Raw genomic sequence first — 20,912 nt, 5'->3', positions numbered from 1 at the left:
ATCAATCCAGAATTGTTATCGAACTCACCAATCCAAAAAATTTACTAATTCCCCAATCTGGAATTTCTACAAATTCAATAATCTGGAATACGAAAAAACAAATGTGGATTCTCTATTCCGTAAAACTACCAGACTGCATTGTCTGGAATACTACATATGAATTACGGAAATGACAATCCAAAAAAAAAAAACTACAAATCCAAAAACCAAAAGAATTTACTTACCTTCAAGAGAATACTACATATGAACTGCGGAAATGACAATAAAAAAAACAAAACTACAAATTTGAAAACCGAAAAAATTTACTTAAAGAGAATACTACATATAAACTGTGGAAATGACAAAAAAAAAACAGAACTACAAATCCGAAAACCAAAAAAGTTTACTTATCTTCAAGAGAAACCACCCAACCACCACCAGGTTGTTGAGACGCCACCCACCACCACCAACAAAAATGCCTTCATGTGCTAAGAGATGGAGCAGCGTCGTCGTCGTTTAGAGAAAAATGGAGTATGTGGAGTCTGTCTGTGCAATTTGTGGACAAAGGAAGAAGAAATAATAAGGAAAGTTTTGTCATTACATAACATTGTGTGGGTGGAGGAAGAAAAAGGTTAAGGTGCAGGAAGGAATTGCCTTCCCAATTTATCATTCCCACTTTCACAACTTGCAGATAATATCTCCCTTCATGCCTTTTAGGCCCAATTTCTCCCAAAATCTTAGCTTTTCAAAAGTTGCAGCAGTTTTCTCCATCCCTACCTCCCAAAAACCCTTCAAAATTTTAGCTTTTCAAATTTTCCCAAACTTTACCTTTTCACCCTTCAAAGTTTAGCTTTTCAAATATTTTGTGGAGTTCAGCTCTCTACCCTTTGCCACATAAGCAATTACTGCCACATAAAAATTGTCAAGTGGGAGTTTTTTTTTTAAAAAAAAAACATTTTTTTGATAAAATAACTATTAAGTTTCGTTAATCTTCATTAAAAACTATAAAAATTATACTTCGACACTCATATAAGACAAAATACTTTCACTTTACACCCTATTCTATCAATATAATAATATACATTAATAATTTTATATTCAAATATTAAAAAATATAATTAAAATAATAATTTAGTGAGTTGTAAAAAAAGAAGTAATTTTTTTAATAGGGTAATTTTTATTTTTTACTTTTTTTTTCTCTTTTGCACCAATTCATTTTATGTAGTTGTTGTATTTATATAGTACTTTTTAATTTATATATACATATATATTAATATGATAGAAATAATTTTTATTAAATTTTCTACATTTAAATAAGGTTTTTTTACCATGATGGGGTTATTTTTTTTGCTTTTTACCAAAATGGAGTCTGTTTAAAAAAAATTACAAATTTAGGCAAGTCGTGTCAATTTGGCACGACTTCATATGCACAAATCATTCCAATTAGGCACGAATTTTGCCTTGTCATACTGAAGTCGTGTCAACTTGACACGACTTCTGCCCTATCATATTGAAGTCGTGCACGACTTCTGCCACGTCATATTTTTATTTTATTTTATTGTTTATATATTGGGTAGTAAGTTATGTAATGTTAAAAATTAATTTGATACATAATTTTCTAAGAGTGTTAGTTTTAAGGAACAAAAAATTGGATAATCGTGTATGAATCATGTTTGACAGTAATGTAATACAATAACTTGATTATTTGATTAATTAAAAAATGAAGAAAATTGTTATTGAATTTGAAAATAAATAGATAAATGAAAAGTTATTGTATTTGAAAAATAAATAGAGAATTATTGTTGTGAATTTGCAAAATAAATAACTTGAGAAGTAATGATTTTACAAAACACGTAATGATGAGAAGAGATTAATTAGAACTAAACAAATTAGTAAGATTCATTACCAGATATAAAATAAAAATATAAAGTTGAACTAGAAGTAAATTATTCCAATTTTTTGTTCCTTAAACTAACACTCTTAGAAAATCATGTATCAAATTAATTTTTAACATTACATAATTTACTACCCAATATATAAATAATAAAATAAAAAAAAATTATGATGTGGCAGAAGTCGTGCCAAGTTGGCACGACTTCAGTATGACAGGGCAGAAGTTGTGCCAAGTTGGTACGGCTTCAGTATGACAAGACAGAAGTCGTGCCTAATTGGAACGATTTGTGCAAATGAAGTCGTGCCGAATTGGCACGACTTGCCTAAATTTGTAATTTTTTTTAAACAGACCCCATTTTGGTGAAAAACAAAAAATAACCCCATGATGGTAAAAAAAACCTTTAAATAAACTTTAAATAACCCCATGATGACTAGACGCATAATCTTATATTTCATATCGAATTATTTAAAAATAAAATAAGATTATACGAGTATAATATAATAAAAATAATTGTTTGAATAAATGAAAATCATCTTATATTTAATACTTTATTCTTATATAACACTTTATTTTAATTTAAAAAAATCATGCAAAAGTCTATAATATTGATGTATTATTTACATTATTTCGTTTATTATACAATTTGTAAGGGTATGAAGTATAGTTACTCGCACTGTTATGTTCAAATCAACGTGAGCTATAAAAAAATCATAAAACTATAAGAAAAGATAAAATTAAAAAATATCAACACAAAAATCTCTTTTAAAAAAACTACTTAACCTGAGTTTTCATTGTGAATAGAATATGTAGGAACAAGGTCAGTCTTTATTGGGCTCAAATAAAAATTTCAAAATATTCTCTTCATCTTTACATGCATTTTTGTTGAAAAATTAATATTCTCGCCAACAATTTTGGGTCGGATCTTGGAGGTGGTTGAAGATCACTGTGATGTGAGGAGAGCTCCACCTGTTGAAGAGACTTTGACGATCAAGTCAGTGAAAACATAAAAATATTAGTGTAGTATGTATTGCAAGGAATAATACTTGTCTTTGTTCAGGGTCTCAAGACCCTTTTATAGCACCAGTAGATCCTTCTTCAGGAATTTGTACCAACATAATAAATTGTCAATATATTTCCCTTTATTCAGGGATGATCAAGTAGAGAATATAGTTTTTAGTTACATTTTTGCTAAATTGGTGTTGAAAAAGGAATCCTAATTAACTGATTTGGGTGCATTAAATATCAAGCGCTATTGGGCTTTTAACGTGACCCGACTTGATCGACTCGAAAACATCTATTGGGCCTAACTCATTGGGCCGAAAACACCCGATCTACATGATAAAGTCTTGACCTGATCGTGTGACCGAACGGTACAATAAACATTTTAAAAATCACATTTGTTTGACACATTTAATTAAAGGTAACTTGTTTATGACGAATGTTGTAGGGTGCTAACACATTCCTTACACATAATCGCCTCCGATCAGAACCAATGTCCTCCATGTATGCCTTGGAAGATGTCATAGTATTTGACTTCATGTCTATTTCTAAGAAGACTATTTTGTCTAAGATTAGGACATGACATAGATATTAGGTAATGTAAGTGAGAAAGACTTAGTTGAGTTGAAAAAGTAGGACTTGTTTGATAGTGACAAAATTGAACAAGTGAAATTTTGTGAACATTGTGTCCAACATAAAGCCTACAAAATTCGGTTTAATGTTGAGTATAAAGTATTAGTTTCACTCACCGATGAACTCAATTGTTGTATTATTCATGCACTAACTTGAATATCTTGATTTATACTTGTTCTTTTGCAACTTTTTGTAATAATAGAGCAACTACTCAAATAGCTGAAGATCCTATACTTTACGAGCATACAAAACATATTGAAGTTGATTGATATTTAATCAGAGACAAACTTCAAGATGATCTCATTCACTTACTACCTATTTCTTCTTCCCGGCAAGTTGTATACTTACTCACTAAACCTCTTCATCCTTAAATATTTCAGAACAAATATTTTTAAGTTTAACCTTTGCAATCCTTTGGGTTCAACTTAAGGGACATGGGTGTCTTAAACAAGACTATTTAAATTAATGTCATTTACAAATCTTGAATCTTTAATAATTGAACTAATACTTAAATATAAAACATTCTTGAATCTCAATCAGTCTAATTTCTACGAATACTTAAATATAAAACATTCTTTTATTTAAAGATAAATAAGAGGAAAAGAAACATTCATCTTCCTTATATATTTTTCTTATTATTATTTTTTATTTTATGTGGAAGATGAATTATTAATATAATTAATAAATAATTATAATAAAATAAAAAATATAAGAAATTAGTATTGATGAGTTAAGAGTCAATCCACCTCTAACTTAACTCGAACCCATACATCAAGAAATCAAGTTTAAGTTAACCAATATTTAAAAAATATCTATAATTTTTTTAAGTAAACCCAATTCAATTACATGGTTAAATAGGTTAGTAAAATGGTTTGGTACTTACACTCACGTTTTACTCATTCTTAGAATTCACTCACACCTTAGCTTAAATGCTCTCAACAACAACAAGTACAATGCACTCAAGAGTTACAAAAATTTAGTTCATGCATGTATCTTATATTCAAATCAATGATTTCTTTTTAATCAATATATTTTCGGTACGTAAAACTTGACTTTTGGTAGATAAACGTACATTGCACCACATGCAAATTTAAACATCACCAAACATAGTACATGCAAAGTATACGATCTCATTATCAAGCAAAGCCAAAAACGTCACCAAGAACAAAACGTACACATAATTCAATTTTCTAAATCTATTGTATTTTCAAAATCTATTAATTGACTTTTGTTTTTTCCACTATGTCAATTTTCAACATAGTCTATTATTGTTTTGCTATATACGTTGAAGAACATATTCTAACACTTATAGAGTGATTTTTTTTGACATTTCGAGTGATGTTGAAGAACATATTCTGACACTTATAGAGTGATTTTTTTTGACATTTTGAGTGATGTTGAAGAACATATTCCGACAGTTATAGAGTGATTTTTTTTGACATTTTGAGTGATGTGTGATTCTTGAGTTTTGTCAGCGTATTTAAAGATGTTTTTCAGTGGTTGTCTGGTCTATTTATTTCCAGACACGGTTTGTAAAGTAGAAGAAAGTTGAACAATATTGTCTTTTCTACCAGATTATTATGTGTAAAATATCTGAAATTTGCATACCCCACTTTAAGTTAAATGTGTTGCCATTGTTATTTTAAATTTAGGTCCCATTATTTTTGGCAAAAAAAGAAAATTTGTATTGTGCACAAAAAAGTATAAAAATTAAAACAATAAATTATAGAAAACATGAAAACGAAAAGAGTTATGCATTCAAAATTTGTTTGCATGCTAGAAAAGGGTTAGAAAAGAGTTGTGAAGAAAGTTATATATATATATATATAGTTAGTTAGTTATAATTTTTTATTTTATTTTAAACTTAAATTATTATTATTTTTATTTAAAATAAAATTACAATTCAAATATAATCAAAATTACAAGAAAATAATAATTATAAAATAACTTAGTTAATCATATTATATATAAATTATAAATGTATTTTTAATAATAAAGAAATAAATTTATATAATAATAATATTAGTTAAAAAAAATAAAGATAAAAATAATCATGTTATTTAATATAAAAATAATTTTTTATCAAATATTTATAATTATACGTATTTAAATAAAATTTTAATTAAAAATAATTATAATTTATAAATAAATAAATCAAATTACGTTTTTAACAATTTTTAAATATAAGGATAAATTTATAAACTTATATTTTTATCAATTTAAAAAATATAATTTCAATCACTCACAAATTTTCATAAACTTTTTCTAATTTTTTACTTTATTTAGAGTAATTCAACCAATATCACTTTTTTTCATACTTTTTCTTCAAATCAACTTTATCAAATTCTGATCTAAACAAAACATTAATATAGAAATTCAAATCCATAAACCAAAATTCATAATTATGGACATTCTCCATTTCAAAATCATTTTCATATTCCTATTTCCTAATACAAATTACCCCTATAAAATTGTAAGAATATTTTGGATATTTAAAAAAATTATATATTACATGTGACAATATATACAGCGAGGAAGCAAAAGCCAATTCAAATTTGATAAGAAGTTTGATTTGACACATCTAAAGTGTGGTCCATTTTATGGGCTCTACCAAAATAAGGTAAGTCAAAGTTTATATTAAAGAATTCAAACTATCAATTATATATAGATTGATGTGTTTTTCCATAATACAAACTAGATATAACAAATCAGTGGAAAGGGATGAAAAGCACTGAAGCAAACTCAGACACATAATGTGTTGAGAGTGAAGCTTTAAGCCTCAGCTCAAGGAATCACTTGAGGAATATTGGCCAGTGAAGCTTTAACCTTCTCCTCTGAGAATGAGAGGTCAACCATGTTACCTTGCAAATACTTTTCATAAGCTGGCAGATCAAAATGGCCATGTCCACACATTGCTGTCAAAATAACCTTGGCCTCCCCACTCTCTCTGCAACGAATAGCTTCCCTAATGGTTGCAGCTATGGCATGAGTTGGTTCAGGAGCTGGTATCAACCCTTCAGACCTGGCAAACTGTATAGCACCTGTAACCAAAAACACACAATTTCATCCTACATCATCTTAATTTGGCTAAGCACTTACTCTCTATAGTTATTGTGCCAAGTGAATTGTTTAGCCTTATAACTTCTGTCTAATCTGGCTTATTGTGTTCTTCCTTGAGATGAGAATGAGAATTACCTTGAAAACATTCTGTTTGTGGAATTGAAATTGCTTCCATTAGACCCAAGTCATAAACATGTGAGATCAATGGTGCCATTCCGTGGTAACGCAAACCCCCTACAAATAAGCAAAAATGTTAATGCAAAAGGAAATGTGATAGTAAGTAGACAACACCATACCCGAAAATGAAAAACTATGTTGATTTTCTCCTTGAAAGTTTGTTAATACAATTAGTCCTTGAATTTGTCACCATTTTGACTAATTAATCCTTCTGTCATGAAGTTGAACCAATTTGGGAACTAAATTTGTCTTAAAAGTTCATAGATGCCTGCACTAGATTGTCATGAAGTTGAAAGATTTGGACAAACTTGTTGTGTTGAGAAATTCAAGGACTAGAATGTGTAGACACATATTTTCAAGGACCAAATCAACACAAGCTAAGCTACCCACTTTCAAAAATTAAATTCTATAACGGCAAACTCTATCAGCATAACAAGTTATTACCAGCATGAATTGGATCCGGAATAAAGTCATGCCCAAGTGTGTGCATTTTCATCAATGGAGTCATCCCTGCTGTGTCACCATAATCATATGCATACACTCCTTTTGTTAATGAAGGGCATGCTGAAGGTTCAACTGCTCTTATAACAGGATTGATTTTCTTATTGAGCTTCTCTCTAAGGAATGGAAAGCTTAGTCCTGCAAAGTTGGAGCCACCACCAGTACATCCTATAATGACATCAGGGGTTTCACCAATAGCTTCCATTTGTTTGATGCACTCTTCTCCTATAACACTCTGGTGGTGTAAAACATGGTTGAGTACACTCCCCAAGCAGTACTTTGTATCAGCATTTTTAGCAGCAACCTCCACAGCTTCTGATATGGCTATGCCTAAACTCCCTGGGCTTGATGGATCCTGTTGAAGCAATCTCTGACCAGCCTCAGTGATCATAGATGGAGATGGATGCACTTTTGCACCCCATGTTTGCATCATCAACCTCCGATAAGGTTTTGAATCATAAGAAGCGCGTACTTGCCACACCTATATATATAAACCATTTAACTAAACACCATAGTTTCATATCCTGAGAATGAAATCATTCGATTACTGCTAACTTTGTTGGCCTAAAACAAAAGATCAGAAGAAGGGGTAAACAAGAAACTACCATTGGTGATTGCTTTCATAGTGCACAACTAATTCGATGCCATTTCAATTACATTTTTCTTGTTAGTTGTAAACAAAGATGCATGCATGATAACACAGTTAAATGTACCAGCACTAGCAAGAAATTAGTAGCATTCAAGACATCTTTGATTGAGCAAACCCATTAGTTCAGTTTGTTGAGTTCTCACTGAATCCAATCCCCACAGGCTCATACCTCACATTCAAGGCCAAATATGCTGCATGCAAAGGACAATGCACTTCCCCACTGTCCAGCACCAGTTTCAGTCACAACTTTCTTGACACCTTCTTGTAAATTATACCAGGCTTGTGGCACAGCAGAGTTCGGTTTGTGTGATCCCGCGGGGCTTACTCCTTCGTACTTGTAGTAAATCCTAGCTGGCGTATCAAGAAGCTTTTCCAGTCTCTTGGCTCTAAATTCATCAGAGTAGATAATCTTTAGACAATATCTCAAAGAGAAGTGCTAGCAACATACTATTTAACACCCTTTTTCTAAGACTTGATACTTTAGTTAAAATTTATTGGAAAATGCAAAATTTGGTGGTTTTCAATAAATTTTAGCCAATAATAGCATTCTTCCAAACAACTCCATGGAAAAGTGATAGTATATACATGATAGATAATCAAACCTAATGAGAGGGGTTGGGCGCCAAAGCTTGTAAACATCAAGAACTTCATCTGGTATGTCTATGAATCTGTCACTGGTTATCTCTTGTCTGATTAACTCATCAGGAAAAAGGGGTGACAAGTCTTCTGGTTTGATTGGTTCAAAAGTCTGAGGATGCAACGGTGGAGGTGGCTTTATTGGAAGATCGGCAATAACATTGTACCATTGGCGTGGAATTCCAATTGATTTATCAGCATCACCCAAAGTTGCTCTCACTCTGCAGGCACTTGAAACCCTCTTAGGGTGCATTGGCCTAACACTCAAGGCAAATCTCTGAGACCATGGCTTTCCAACTGAAGTTGACAAAACAAGAACAAGTAATCATAAGTAATAACCAATTTATGCAGACCAGGAATCAAAGGTCAAAACAAAATCGCAATCCCCATTTGATTATATAAAATTTAGCAACCAAATCTGCAAATCTGAGTTTGACAGTGTAGTGTGCACTATTTTAAATTACTTATCCTAACAGTTGTTTGTCTCCCACTTGGATTTTTTCCCTTGTTTGTTTATGAATAGAAAAATATCAGTTGGGGTCTTTAAATTTTTCATCTTATAAAACCCCATAAGCACAAAAAGCCTGAAAATTTGTGGAATGAACTTTGAGATTAACTTGCTGTAGAATAGTAATATACTTATCATGGAAAGTAAGAAGGAAAGTACCTTTAGAGTGGAAGAAAGGTGAAGGAGTAGCTGGATCAACAGGGAAAACACAGTGAGACATCATTTTCTGTTCAGGAGATGAAAAACTAGTTACTGATGAATGTTGCAGAAATAGAAGTTCTACTCTAGCACTATATAAAACTCTAACTCTCTGCTGATATATATAAGTTATAATACTGAAACTTCCACATTAAAGAAAAACAGCACCGAACTGTATTTGAAAACGTTGACGTTCCTCGTCAACCTGTTCACTGTGTCTCTGTAAATGTGTAGATCGTGCGAACCCAAGATTTTCTTTTTTTTTTCTTTTTTATTTTCATGTTTTAATTTTCTTTTATCTATCATTTTCTATTTAAAATATTAAATGATTATTGTACTATACAGTACAAAAAGAAAATACAGAGTAAAAATACCGAGTAAATAATGATGAAAATTAACCAAATGAATATCTATATAACTCAGTCATATTAGAAGAAATTGACTTTTATTACCACTAGAATTTACTTGACATTTGATAACGAATATTAGTTAATTAGATTATTTTTAAAAAGCCTACAAATATAGATTTATTATTATTAAGAGAGTACTCACTTAACTTTACTTACTTATTTATATACTCATATTCCATTAAACTTGTACTTATTTGAATGTCATAGAGTTTTTTTTAGGTGGATCACTCAGTTTTCATCATTAAAGCTCAACAACCCTTCAACGAAGAGGTCATTTAATCCCAATAACTCAGACATCTATCTCGAACAATTTCAGCTCATATCTGGTAAGAATATTTTACACCTATCGTGGGACCTCAATAAAATTCTTCCCAGTTTACAATTCTTTTAATACTCACCAGAAGTCAAACAGTAGAGTCAACATTATATTTTGAAATAGATCCCTCAACCTTAGAAGCACTTAAGACACACATACACACATCTTCTATAAGAATTAAACATTTGTACAACACGTGATCATGAGAATGCAACACAAATTCGACAAGGACACAAAGTTATTACAAAATCAACATCATGAGAAGATCCAAACTATCCAGAAACAACATCATAATGAGATAATGACTCTTCAACAACAACTTGCTACACTTAGCAAGATTAGACAACACACCATTCCGAACACACATATAGCAACACATAAAGCAGGAAGTTGAGTCCAACCCTGTAATTCCTCCAAGATCAATTGTGGACCTAAGCAGGACATTGCAAAGCATGCGAGGAAAGTTGATTTCGAATATTTCGCCAATACTGAATTACAACCAATCTTAAGGACTAGTGAAAACAGTTGATGCCCTACAACTGAGAGTTCAGTCACGAACTATAGAAACTCAACCGTGCCCACAACAATTATTCTTCAAGGCACTGTTGCCTCCACCCTAAGGACGACACATGCAAATGTTGGCCTACTTTCTTCCTTTCACCCTAGAGGTCATGCAAATTTAGTTACATGAAACATGGGGTGGTTGAACATTGAAAAATACGATGGGTACTCAAACATGAAAACTCACGTCAAGGCCTATCTCACTTGGGCCAATCTATTTTCCAGAGATCTTCGTATACAATGTCAGCTATTCACAACCACTTTGAAGGGAGCAACTCTCATGTGGTACTATCTTTACCTCCCTACTTGATTGACTCTTTCAAAACCTTTTGTGCCAGATTCACATCTTGGTTTGCGACTATAAACCCATTTTAATAGATTCCACGTCCCTTCAAAGTGTTATCCAAGAAGATGTCAAACCCTTATAACAATACATGACTCGGTTTTCCAAAGCATCCATGAGTATTCCTAACTTACATCCAGTCGTGGCCATGCATCTAGGGTCTTTCCTAGATTCTTTGTATGTTGATCCTTTGGCCAACATGGATGTCTTCCGAGCACGAAATGCTAGTTACATTAGTATTGAGCAAAACTCGAAGAAAACGAGTTAAAGCTCAGACTACCGCTCTACCCGCTCACACTCAAAACTTCAAAAAAAGGTGCAATAACAAATTTGAAACATACACACCTCTTAAAGCTAGCCGCAATACAATGTTACAATAAGCTTTTAACCTCGAGCTCGTCCGGGTACCCTAACCCATGCCATCACCCCCTTTTTTTTATCCGACCAAGAGATGTAGCTACCATCAAAATCAGGAGCGACTTATTGAAGAATGACACAAAGTGCATAACCTGATCAAAGAGCTCATATGATCTGGAGCTTTGGGCCGTTTTGTTCAGACTGGCCAGCCCAACTGCGATCGAGGACATGGAGGATGGCGAGGTAGAAGTTAAAACTTCCAAGGAGGCTATTAAGGTCATGATCGGGGAGCGAGTGCACACTAGGGTACATCAGCTTGCTCCCGGCCTTCGGTACCAGTGCGGCGCATCGAACATTAACTATCAAATATATTTTTGGATGAAGCAAATACTTCATAATACATGCTCATCGACTGTCGAACACTCAATCAACTCAGTGTTGTTATGTTTACTCCACATCTGACTATGAAGTTTCTCGCCGATAATGACTCCATTATCATAGTGAAGATCGACCCAAAAATTGCTTGGGAATGTTATGTACCAAGTTTAAAGGTGACGCCTTACTTCATGAAGGCTCCGACTTCGAGTAGTACCACATAGACGAAGCCTATCCTCGATATCCCTGAAAAGTACGGCAATACTCATCAAATTTACAATATCTAGGAGGCACATCCCGAAGATGATGTGGATTTGGATCCCAAGGCCGAGTTCGAAGAAAATTTGTCTAACTTCGACAAGTCGATGGCCATTGTAAAGTTCATTTCTCTTCCAGCCAAACCACACGAGTTGGAAAAATGGTTCGTCGTTCATTATAAAATGAGATAAAACAAGTTCTTTGTAGCAATGCTGATTTGTTTGCATGGAGCCCCATATATATGCCTAACATAGATTCAAACTCCATGTGCCACAAGCTTGCTATACTCCCTCAAGCAAAACTGGTGGCCCAAAAGAAGTGTTAGCTCGACGAAGAAAGATGTTTGGCGATTGATAAGGAGGTCGCAGTGCGAAAGTGAGTAAAGTGTAGAATGAGAGCGCGAGAAGAACGAAAGTGAGAATGACAGACTCGTAATTAGGGTAAATAAAAAAACACATAAACGACGATTATTAGTAAGAATCGTCATCTATGTCTGAATTTGAAAAAATAGATTGTGGTTTTAGGCCGTAGTCAATGTGATGCTCATAGACGGCGATTCCTATCAAGAACCGCCATCAATGAGTCCAGTCAATGCCATAGACAACAGTTTTACCATGAACCATTGTCTATATGTTTATTTTAATTTTAAAAAATATCACTGCGTTTTAATAGATAACGTTTGACTCTGAACTGATGTGTAAAAATTATCGTAAATTGACTATTCTACCTTATATTATTATATATATATATATATAAATGTTATCAAAATAATCTTTATGTATCCTAAATAGCTTTGTAAGAAAACTTTCATCTCAAAAGGTAGTAAACATCCTTATCATAAAAAAGAAAAAAACTATCTTTTAAAATTATTGTGGGATGAGGTGCAAGGACAATGAAACCATTGGCTTGCTATAACATGTGAGAACCCACTAATAAGCAAGTATTGTAATAATGCAAAAATAATAATTGAAGCGTTAGAAGTACGTCTTAGGACTTGCATTTATCTTGAAAAAGCTTACAATGACACCTCACTATTTGAATGAAATCACAATCAACAAAGGTGAGGTGAATTTAACATCAACATAAGCATAAACATATGTTATCATACCTTTCAACCGTGAAAGAGACTATTATCATTCAATATCTTTTATTCATAACAATGTTATATTCGATCGAGCTTTCTAACATTCACACTATTACATTTTTCTTCAAACTCTTCTCATATCCTATAAGAATTCGAACCTAATGTTATTGTGAAGGATAAAACCTCCCATGTATTTGATGATCACACACACGTGCTCTTCTTACAGTGCCCAATGCTCATTGAAATAATTGTTTGACACTGAACAAACAAGCACTTATTACTCTCATTATGCAATTATTAATTTAACCAAAATTATTAAATGAAGTGGTACCAAAAAAAACCCAACAGTAAGTTTTTAATTGCATTCTAAACGATATGAAAAAATTCAAAGCATTTTTTTTGTCAAGATTTTTCTTTAGAATAGCTTCACTATAAGCATATTCTATAATAATATTATTACAAAAAAAATTATTAAATAAAAAATAATTTTAAAAATAAAAATAATTAGCTATTATATTAATTAAATTAGATATTATTTTTGAAAAAAAAAATATTATTATTATTTAAAGTAATTTTTATTATCAATAAATAATGTTTAAAATGTCTAATTAGTTATTATTTAATTTATTTAATATAATAATTAATTATTTTTATCTTTAAAATTAATTTTATTTATTGATTTTTTTTATGTAATAAAATACCAAAACCTTATAATTTTTTTTAACCATACCTATGCTAACAACCATATTAGTTAGTATCTTACGATTCATGATACGTATCGTACGAAACAATACGGTTTCACCCTCTCACGATACGAATCGTTTGAAAAATCTTTTTCGTTCATGAATCTTAGTTGTATCGTACAATTTGTACGAAGAATCGCTGCATCGTGAAACGAAACGATTTCGTATTGTGAATCAATATGGATTTTAAAAAATGAGTAAATAAAAAAAGATAGACAGAATTTGTTTAATAACATTATGCACCACATTATTTTTTTAGAGGTTGTTTTGGTGAAATTGTGTGGTATATATATATATATATATATATATATAATTTATTGTATCTTGCATGTATACATATCTTATATATTTAATGTTTATGAATCTTACTATTCACAATACGAAATGATTTACGATTCATAATATCATCTCTCCGATACATTACTTGTATCTCGATTCTACTACCATATCAACTATAAAATCAACAATAAATAATCTTTTACATTAAATTTTAAATCCTATTTTGTGCGATCCTTATCAAGCACTTTTCTACAAAGGAATGTCTCTTGGAAACGTGTTCCACTATCTCCAAGAAAAAAAATAGTGGGGGTGTAGATGACTATTCACGGTGAAACTAAGTTGATGGCAATATTTGTAGATATAAAAACTAGTTGTTAAAGGGTATGCACAAAGGTATATGATGGATTAGCAAGAGACATTTTGCACTAGTTGCCAAGATCAATACCAATATCCATTCTTATGTCCTTACCAACAAATAAAGATTGGCATTTGCAATAAATTAATGTTAAAAATGCATCCTCATTGAAGCCTTGGAGAAAGAGATATATGGAGTTAATGGTAATATTATAGGAAGAAGAAAAGTTTGTAAGCTCATACTACTAAAATTATTAAAAAAAACTAATTTTAAAGATAAAAATTAATTAATTACTATATTTATTAAATTAAATATTATTTTATAGATAAAAAATTATTAATATTTAAAGTAGTTTATATTATTAGTAAAAATTTATAAATTAGTTTTTAAATTGATATGTAATTAGCTTAATTAGATACCAATAAAAAAACTAGTTTTATATTTTTTTATTAATAATAAAAATTACTTTAAATAATAATAATTTTTAAATCTATAAAATAGTATTTAATTTAGTAAAAAAAATAAATAGTTATTTTTATTTTTAAAATTAATTTTTATTTAATATTTTTTGATAGTCTGAAAAGTAGTTGTATGAGCTATTGAGAGATTCATTTGGGAGATTCTCTTTAAAAATGATTTTGTTTTTGGTATAAGCAAAGTAATTCTGTAAGGACCGAGAAAAATAGTCTTAGAGTATAAATGGTACAATTAAAATGACACTTGAATAAAGTGAAAAGGCTATATAAATAGAAATTTAGTTATTCAGGTTTCATTTTAAAAGAACCATCATCTCTCTAAAAACTCATTTTTCTTTCCTCCTCTGCATTCTCTCTAAGATTCTGATATCCTCGCTTATCAGTTTGGCGATCGGAGTCTGTCGTTGGACTCCTGGCAGCGAAGACTACAAGGCTGCCCGATCAAAATCTAAGTTCAGTTTTGTTCCTCATTTTCCTTTTCTCTCCTCCTCTCTAAGATTCTGATCTCCTTGCTTATCAATTTGGCGATCGGAGTCTGCCATTGGACTCCTGACAGTGAATCCTATAAGATTGCCCGATCAGAATATCTGATAGAGTAAGTTCAATTTTTACCTTTCTCTGAGTCAAATTTTGAACTTGTAGGTCTATCTCAATCTAAGTGTATGCATGTGCGTCTTTTAGTTTTAGGATTAGTCTTTAGTAGATCAGAGTCTTAGAGATATAGTTAGATTTTTTATCAGGACTCTGTGGTGCAGGTTAAGCTACTTTTGAAGATTTTGGTAGGTTTGGAGCTCTTCGTGAGCATATGCTCAAGTAAAGGTAAGGGAAGCTAGTTTAAAATCTTCAATAGAACCCTAGGTTAGAAGATTTGAATGTGAGTGTGACGGGGTCACCAATTCCAGATTTTGTTGCTAGATTTCTTGTTCTGAGTACATGGTAGTTTGTTTGAAATTGAAAGTGTTGTGATTGAGAATTGATTGTTTGATTTAAATGGTTTTGGAATTAGAAATCATATATATGTATAAATGGACATAATAACTCAATGATTCAATGAGAGTGATTGTATCATGCTATCAATGTAATGTGTAGATTTATAATTTATGAATTGAATGAGATATTGATTTATAATCTAATAGGTATATTAAGTTATGCAGAATTTTTCTGCATATTTCGCTCAAGCTAGCAAGTGCTAGCTCAAGCTAAAAATTTTGGGGTGCTCTCTGGAGGATTTTAGCCCAAGCTAAAAATTCTGGGTGCTCTCTGGAGGATTTTAGCCCAAGCTAGTGAATTTTAGCCCAAGCTAAAAATTCTGGGTGCTCTTTGAAGGATTTTAGCTCAAGCTAAAATTATGGGTGCTCTCTAGAGGATTTTAGCCCAAGCTAGCGAATTTTAGCTCAAGCTAAAATTATGGGTGCTCTCTAGAGGATTTTAGCCCAAGCTAGCGAATTTTAGCTCAAGCTAAAATTATGGGTGCTCTCTGGAGGATTTTAGTCCAAGCTAGTGAATTTTAGCTCAAACTAGCGAGTTCTAGCTCAAGCTAGCGAATTCTAGCTCAAGCTAGCGAATTCTAGCTCAAGCTAGCGAATTCTAGCTCAAGCTAAAGTAAAATAAAAAAAAATAAAAAATATTAAACTAATTTTTATTCGCTTTTAAAAGATTGATTTATTTATTTCTATATAGTTTTCTTATAAAGTATGTAAACTTTTATTTCATGTATAGTTAATTGAAAATCTCTTTAATTAGACATTTATATAATTAGTCAATGAATTGCTGTGTATTTTGGAAATTCTAAACATTGGTATGATTTGATTGTTTGATGTTGGATATTATGAGGTTCAAAATATGAATTCTAATCAAGACATAGTATTTTCAGGAAAGAGAATACCGTGTTGAGATTGTTATTAGGGTGTATTGATTTGTGAGTGTCCTGTGAATGAGACGATCCTGACTCTACTGATATAATGGAATCACATAGATGAAATTATTCAGTTGGTGAGAGTTGAAGGAGGTCCATTTGGCTGAGTTTGAGGTTTGAAAGAACTGATCAGATCAAATGGATTTACCCTGTCATATGAAGATGATGAGGAGATATTGAGATAACTATGCGCATGGCTGTGTGGGTTTCATAGCAGTAGTATGACAGGTGCAGGTCTCTGGATGCTAATTTCAATACACGAGTCTTCCGGAAGTAGAGTCAAATGTCTATGTGTTAAGAGTCAGTAGAAGTCTGACATGAGAAGGATGAATATTGAAATTGTTGACAGACACTTGATGGTTGTGTGAAATGCATGAGAAAGGATGGATTTATGTGGATGTTTAAAGCTATATTTGTGTTATAAGTTTTAAAAATACCTAGCTTACCCTTTGTTTTGTTTTGTGGTTGTTTTTCTTTAATCTGTGATGATCGTGTATTTTACACGGGAGCAGATGATGTTACAGGTGATAAAGTAGTTTCTCGGTGAGAAGATGAATGATGGAAAATATTTTTTTTTTCTTTTGAAATTTTGTTTTAAATTTTATGTAAATGTTTCAAGTCTTACGAAGAGAGAGATAATTTGAAACATTAAACTAATGAAATTTTATATATATTTGTATTATATTTATATATTTATTTTAATATTTCATACATAATTATTAGATATGGGAAAATATAGGGATGTTACAAATTCAAACCTTACTTTATTTATAAAACATTTTGAATAGAAGATAACACTCTTATTTGTATATGTTAGTTCTATGATTTTAAATAAGGATGATCCTTGCAAAATAAAAATATTGAAAAAAATATTTAGCATTTAAATATCACATGAAAGATTTGCAACACTTTTAAATAGTTTTTGAGGATTAGGGTTTAAAATGTATTAAACATTTTAATTAAATAAGTATTATTGTAAATTACTAGAAATACTTATAAAAATGATTTTTTTTTTTAAACTTCTCCAACCAAGTCTTCATAGTCAAATATCATTATTAACGGTTTGAGAGACTAATCCATTTATCCGATAGCTAGTCAAATATTAAAGCTAGTCATACTTCATCATCAAATAAATAATATAAGAATATTTTTTTTCAAATTTAGCATTTTTTTAAAATTTAAAACAGACAAATAATTATTTTAAATTAACACTACATTAAAAAAAATTATTGATATTTAAAGTAATTTTTATTATTAATAAATAATTTCTAAATTCACTACAAGAAAATCACTAAATATAAATTAATTTTAGAAATCAAAATAATTAGTTACTATATTGACTAAATTACAGATCACTTCATAAACTAAAATATTATTGGTATTTAAAGTACTTTTTATTATTAATAAAAATTTATAAAGTAGTTTCTAGATTGATATTTAACTATTAGCTGCCAAGATTTTAGTTACTGGTTATTTTATATTTTAAATTAGTCTCTAGTAGTCTTTTAGAGACTACTTTATAATATAAAATATTAATAACTAAAATATTGATAATTAATTTAGATATCAATTTAGAAACTATTTTATAATTTTTTTATTAATAATAAAAATCACCTTAAATACCAATAATTTTTTAATCTCTACAATAATATCTAATTTAATTAATATATTAAGTAATTATTTGTAATTTCTACATTAATTATTATTTAATAATTTTTTTATAGTGTTATCTAATTCTTTAAAATTAGTTTAAAATTCCAACAACTCTTCAGTTTATAAATGGTCACAAGAGATGCATATGTATTACAACTATCACATAACAACAAATACACAAAAGTTTAAAATACAATTTATGTGTAAACAAAAACATTTTGTGCATGGAGAGATAATTTAGAAATAAAACTCTTTTTAAGCATTCAAAACAAAACTTGGATATACTTTTCTAAATACTTTTACCATTATTTTTGAATTATAATTGCTTTTTTTTTTTTTTTTATCTCAATCTCATCCATATATAACATAAAACTCCAACTCTAATCCTACAAAGTAACAAATGTACTTAATTCTAGATTACTCCCACTTGCATTTGACCTTGTGTATGTGCCTAAAGTCATATCTCAACACTAACTTCCCTTCTAGTGTCCTCAAACAAAAACTTTCCACTAACACATAACATCCAAACCTTAACCATTCACCCTGGTTTCTTGCCTCTTCCCTCACTCTCACCACCTTCTCTCTTCCATGTCCATTGGCCCATCCTCCAGCCTCCTCCACCCATCTCATGTGCTCAACAATGGCTGAACTCAAACCCACATTAGCCTTTCTCCTGCTGTATGGATCATATGCCCTGAACCAGAAGAAACCATCAGCATCAGTGCTTCCACTCCTTGTGGCCTCCATGCCAGAAACCATAGCCACCTCTCTCTCCACACACACATCCACAACCACAACACCATCATCCCCTTCACTCTCTTCTCTGCCACAAGAGTAAACCTCTTCCCACCTTTGCTCAAGAGTCATGCTATAATACATGCACTTCTTCATTTGGTGGCTGAGTCTTGTTCCATCCCTCACAAACAGGAATGGACAGTACCATTTTCCTACTGTCAGAGGAGGTGAACGTTTTCTAGAGATGGTGAAGCTGAAATCTGGTAGCTGTTCCCTTAGAGGAGCATCAACTCCTAGAGCTTCACTTAGTCTGCATGACCTGTATGAGCCTGAGATTTCCATTCTCCACCCTTTTTTCCTTAGGAATGAGGGGGGAATGCCATCAGGAGTAATGGACCTAGCAAAGAAACCACCAGTCTGGTGACTGTGAATCTTGAAAATTTGGTACAAGTCTTTCAGATTGAAAGGCTTTGGCCTTTGATCATTCAACATGTCAGTGAAGCAACATGTGACAATGTCCCCCTCTCTCGAGCACTTGTATGCTTTCCTACAAAACCACACAATAGTTCCAACAAATGTTATCTAAGACAACAAATGTTAACTGCACAAACTTTTCTGATAAATCTTACATAAACTACCATTGTGGTTGCAAGTTTGACAAAAAGGCCGAATAAGTTCAAGTTGAACTAATTGGATTCATTCATAGTCAAAGACTCAAATTGGTAACATTACTCCTCTAAGAAGAATGAAGTGACCTTAATTCTGACTTCAGCTTGCTCATGACTAACTGAAAAACTAGTATAAATAATGAAGCAATTGTTAGATTGCATCTTAAAATCGATTCAAAATTAGTTAAGCTGTCTCTCTCTCTCTCTATATATATATACACACACCATAATAGGTTAGAGTTTAATATGGTGTTAGATTCAATCTTAAAACTAATTCACATTGACAATAAGTTAGATAAAGCTTTTTCTAAATGTTTGTTCTGAACAATTTTCTCTATAATAACTCTATATACCTTTCTAAGAAGAAAAAATAAAAATAAAAAGTAAAACAAGATCTTCTATAAATTAAAATTGAGTTGATACGATGATACAGACTTTCAACAATAGTTATGGCGAGCACAGAAGACTATGAAAAAACCATTTAAGCATGAGGTAAGGTGTTGGTCCATACTCAATATATAGACAGAACCAAAGCATAATGCACTCATATATACATACCCTTTATGTCTGCCTTTGGCTCTGATGACATAGTAGCGGTTAGAAGATAGAGGTTGATCAGGCACAGGGATAAACCAGACCTTGGTGTTTGAAGTTTGCTGATACTCTGATGCATGACTGATTGAGAAGATTTTGTCCTGAGGGAAAGGTAGCTTTTTGACATTCTTACGCCTGTATAGACGCCAACAACACATGTCTTCTGCTTCTGCTTCCTCATCTGTGATCACAAGATAACCTGAATATGGACCATCTGGTGGTGGTATTGATAAAGTACTTGGAGATCTTCTATACATAGACAAAGGCCTAGTTACATACATCTTTCTTTTTTCTCACCTTTTCTCTCTATCTAAGAGTCACAACACAACTCTAAGTGAAACCAATGGGGAATTTATCAGTTTCAGTTCCTTATGAGTGAAGATATGGAAGTGAGAAAACACATTAAAGTTCAAGAATGGATAATGCATCAATTATTAATTGGAGTACATGTAATTTTCATATACCACATTAAGCAAGAACCAATTTGGCACCTCTACCAGGATAATATTTCTGCTACTACACGTTTTAAATGGTAAAGATCTCAAAGACAATTAAA

General features: G+C 31.3%; 2 protein-coding genes across 3 annotated transcripts; both read right to left on the bottom strand.

Moving 5' to 3' along the window:
* Positions 1-6,136: 6,136 nt before the first annotated feature.
* Positions 6,137-9,520, bottom strand: TSBTYPE2 (tryptophan synthase beta type 2). Its single transcript, XM_090301701.1, has 7 exons — positions 9,408-9,520; positions 9,196-9,262; positions 8,495-8,825; positions 8,062-8,278; positions 7,187-7,724; positions 6,701-6,799; positions 6,137-6,546 (listed from the first exon to the last, which is right to left on the bottom strand). Exons 2-7 carry the CDS (start codon positions 9,257-9,259, stop codon positions 6,290-6,292), a joined length of 1,506 nt encoding a protein of 501 aa, XP_090157827.1. The 5' UTR covers positions 9,260-9,262; positions 9,408-9,520; the 3' UTR covers positions 6,137-6,289.
* Positions 9,521-18,641: 9,121 nt separating this feature from the next.
* Positions 18,642-20,899, bottom strand: LOC137837074 (DUF1262 family protein (DUF1262)). Of its 2 annotated transcripts, none has more exons than XM_068645930.2 (2): positions 20,321-20,899; positions 18,642-19,641 (listed from the first exon to the last, which is right to left on the bottom strand). In XM_068645930.2, the coding sequence occupies exons 1-2, from the start codon at positions 20,635-20,637 to the stop codon at positions 18,777-18,779; spliced, it is 1,182 nt and encodes a 393-aa protein (XP_068502031.2). In that variant the 5' UTR covers positions 20,638-20,899; the 3' UTR covers positions 18,642-18,776. The 2 variants fall into 2 exon arrangements, with proteins under 2 accessions (XP_068502031.2, XP_090157978.1); XM_090301852.1 differs by lacking the exon at positions 20,321-20,899 and adding an exon at positions 19,733-19,881.
* Positions 20,900-20,912: the final 13 nt, after the last annotated feature.

Source organism: Phaseolus vulgaris, chromosome 4 (genome assembly GCF_051622355.1).
Source record: "Phaseolus vulgaris cultivar YP4 chromosome 4, ASM5162235v1, whole genome shotgun sequence".
Classification (NCBI taxonomy): Eukaryota; Viridiplantae; Streptophyta; class Magnoliopsida; order Fabales; family Fabaceae; genus Phaseolus; species Phaseolus vulgaris.
Note: the sequence above shows the minus strand (reverse complement) of the source record. Positions and strands in the feature narration are given on the sequence as shown.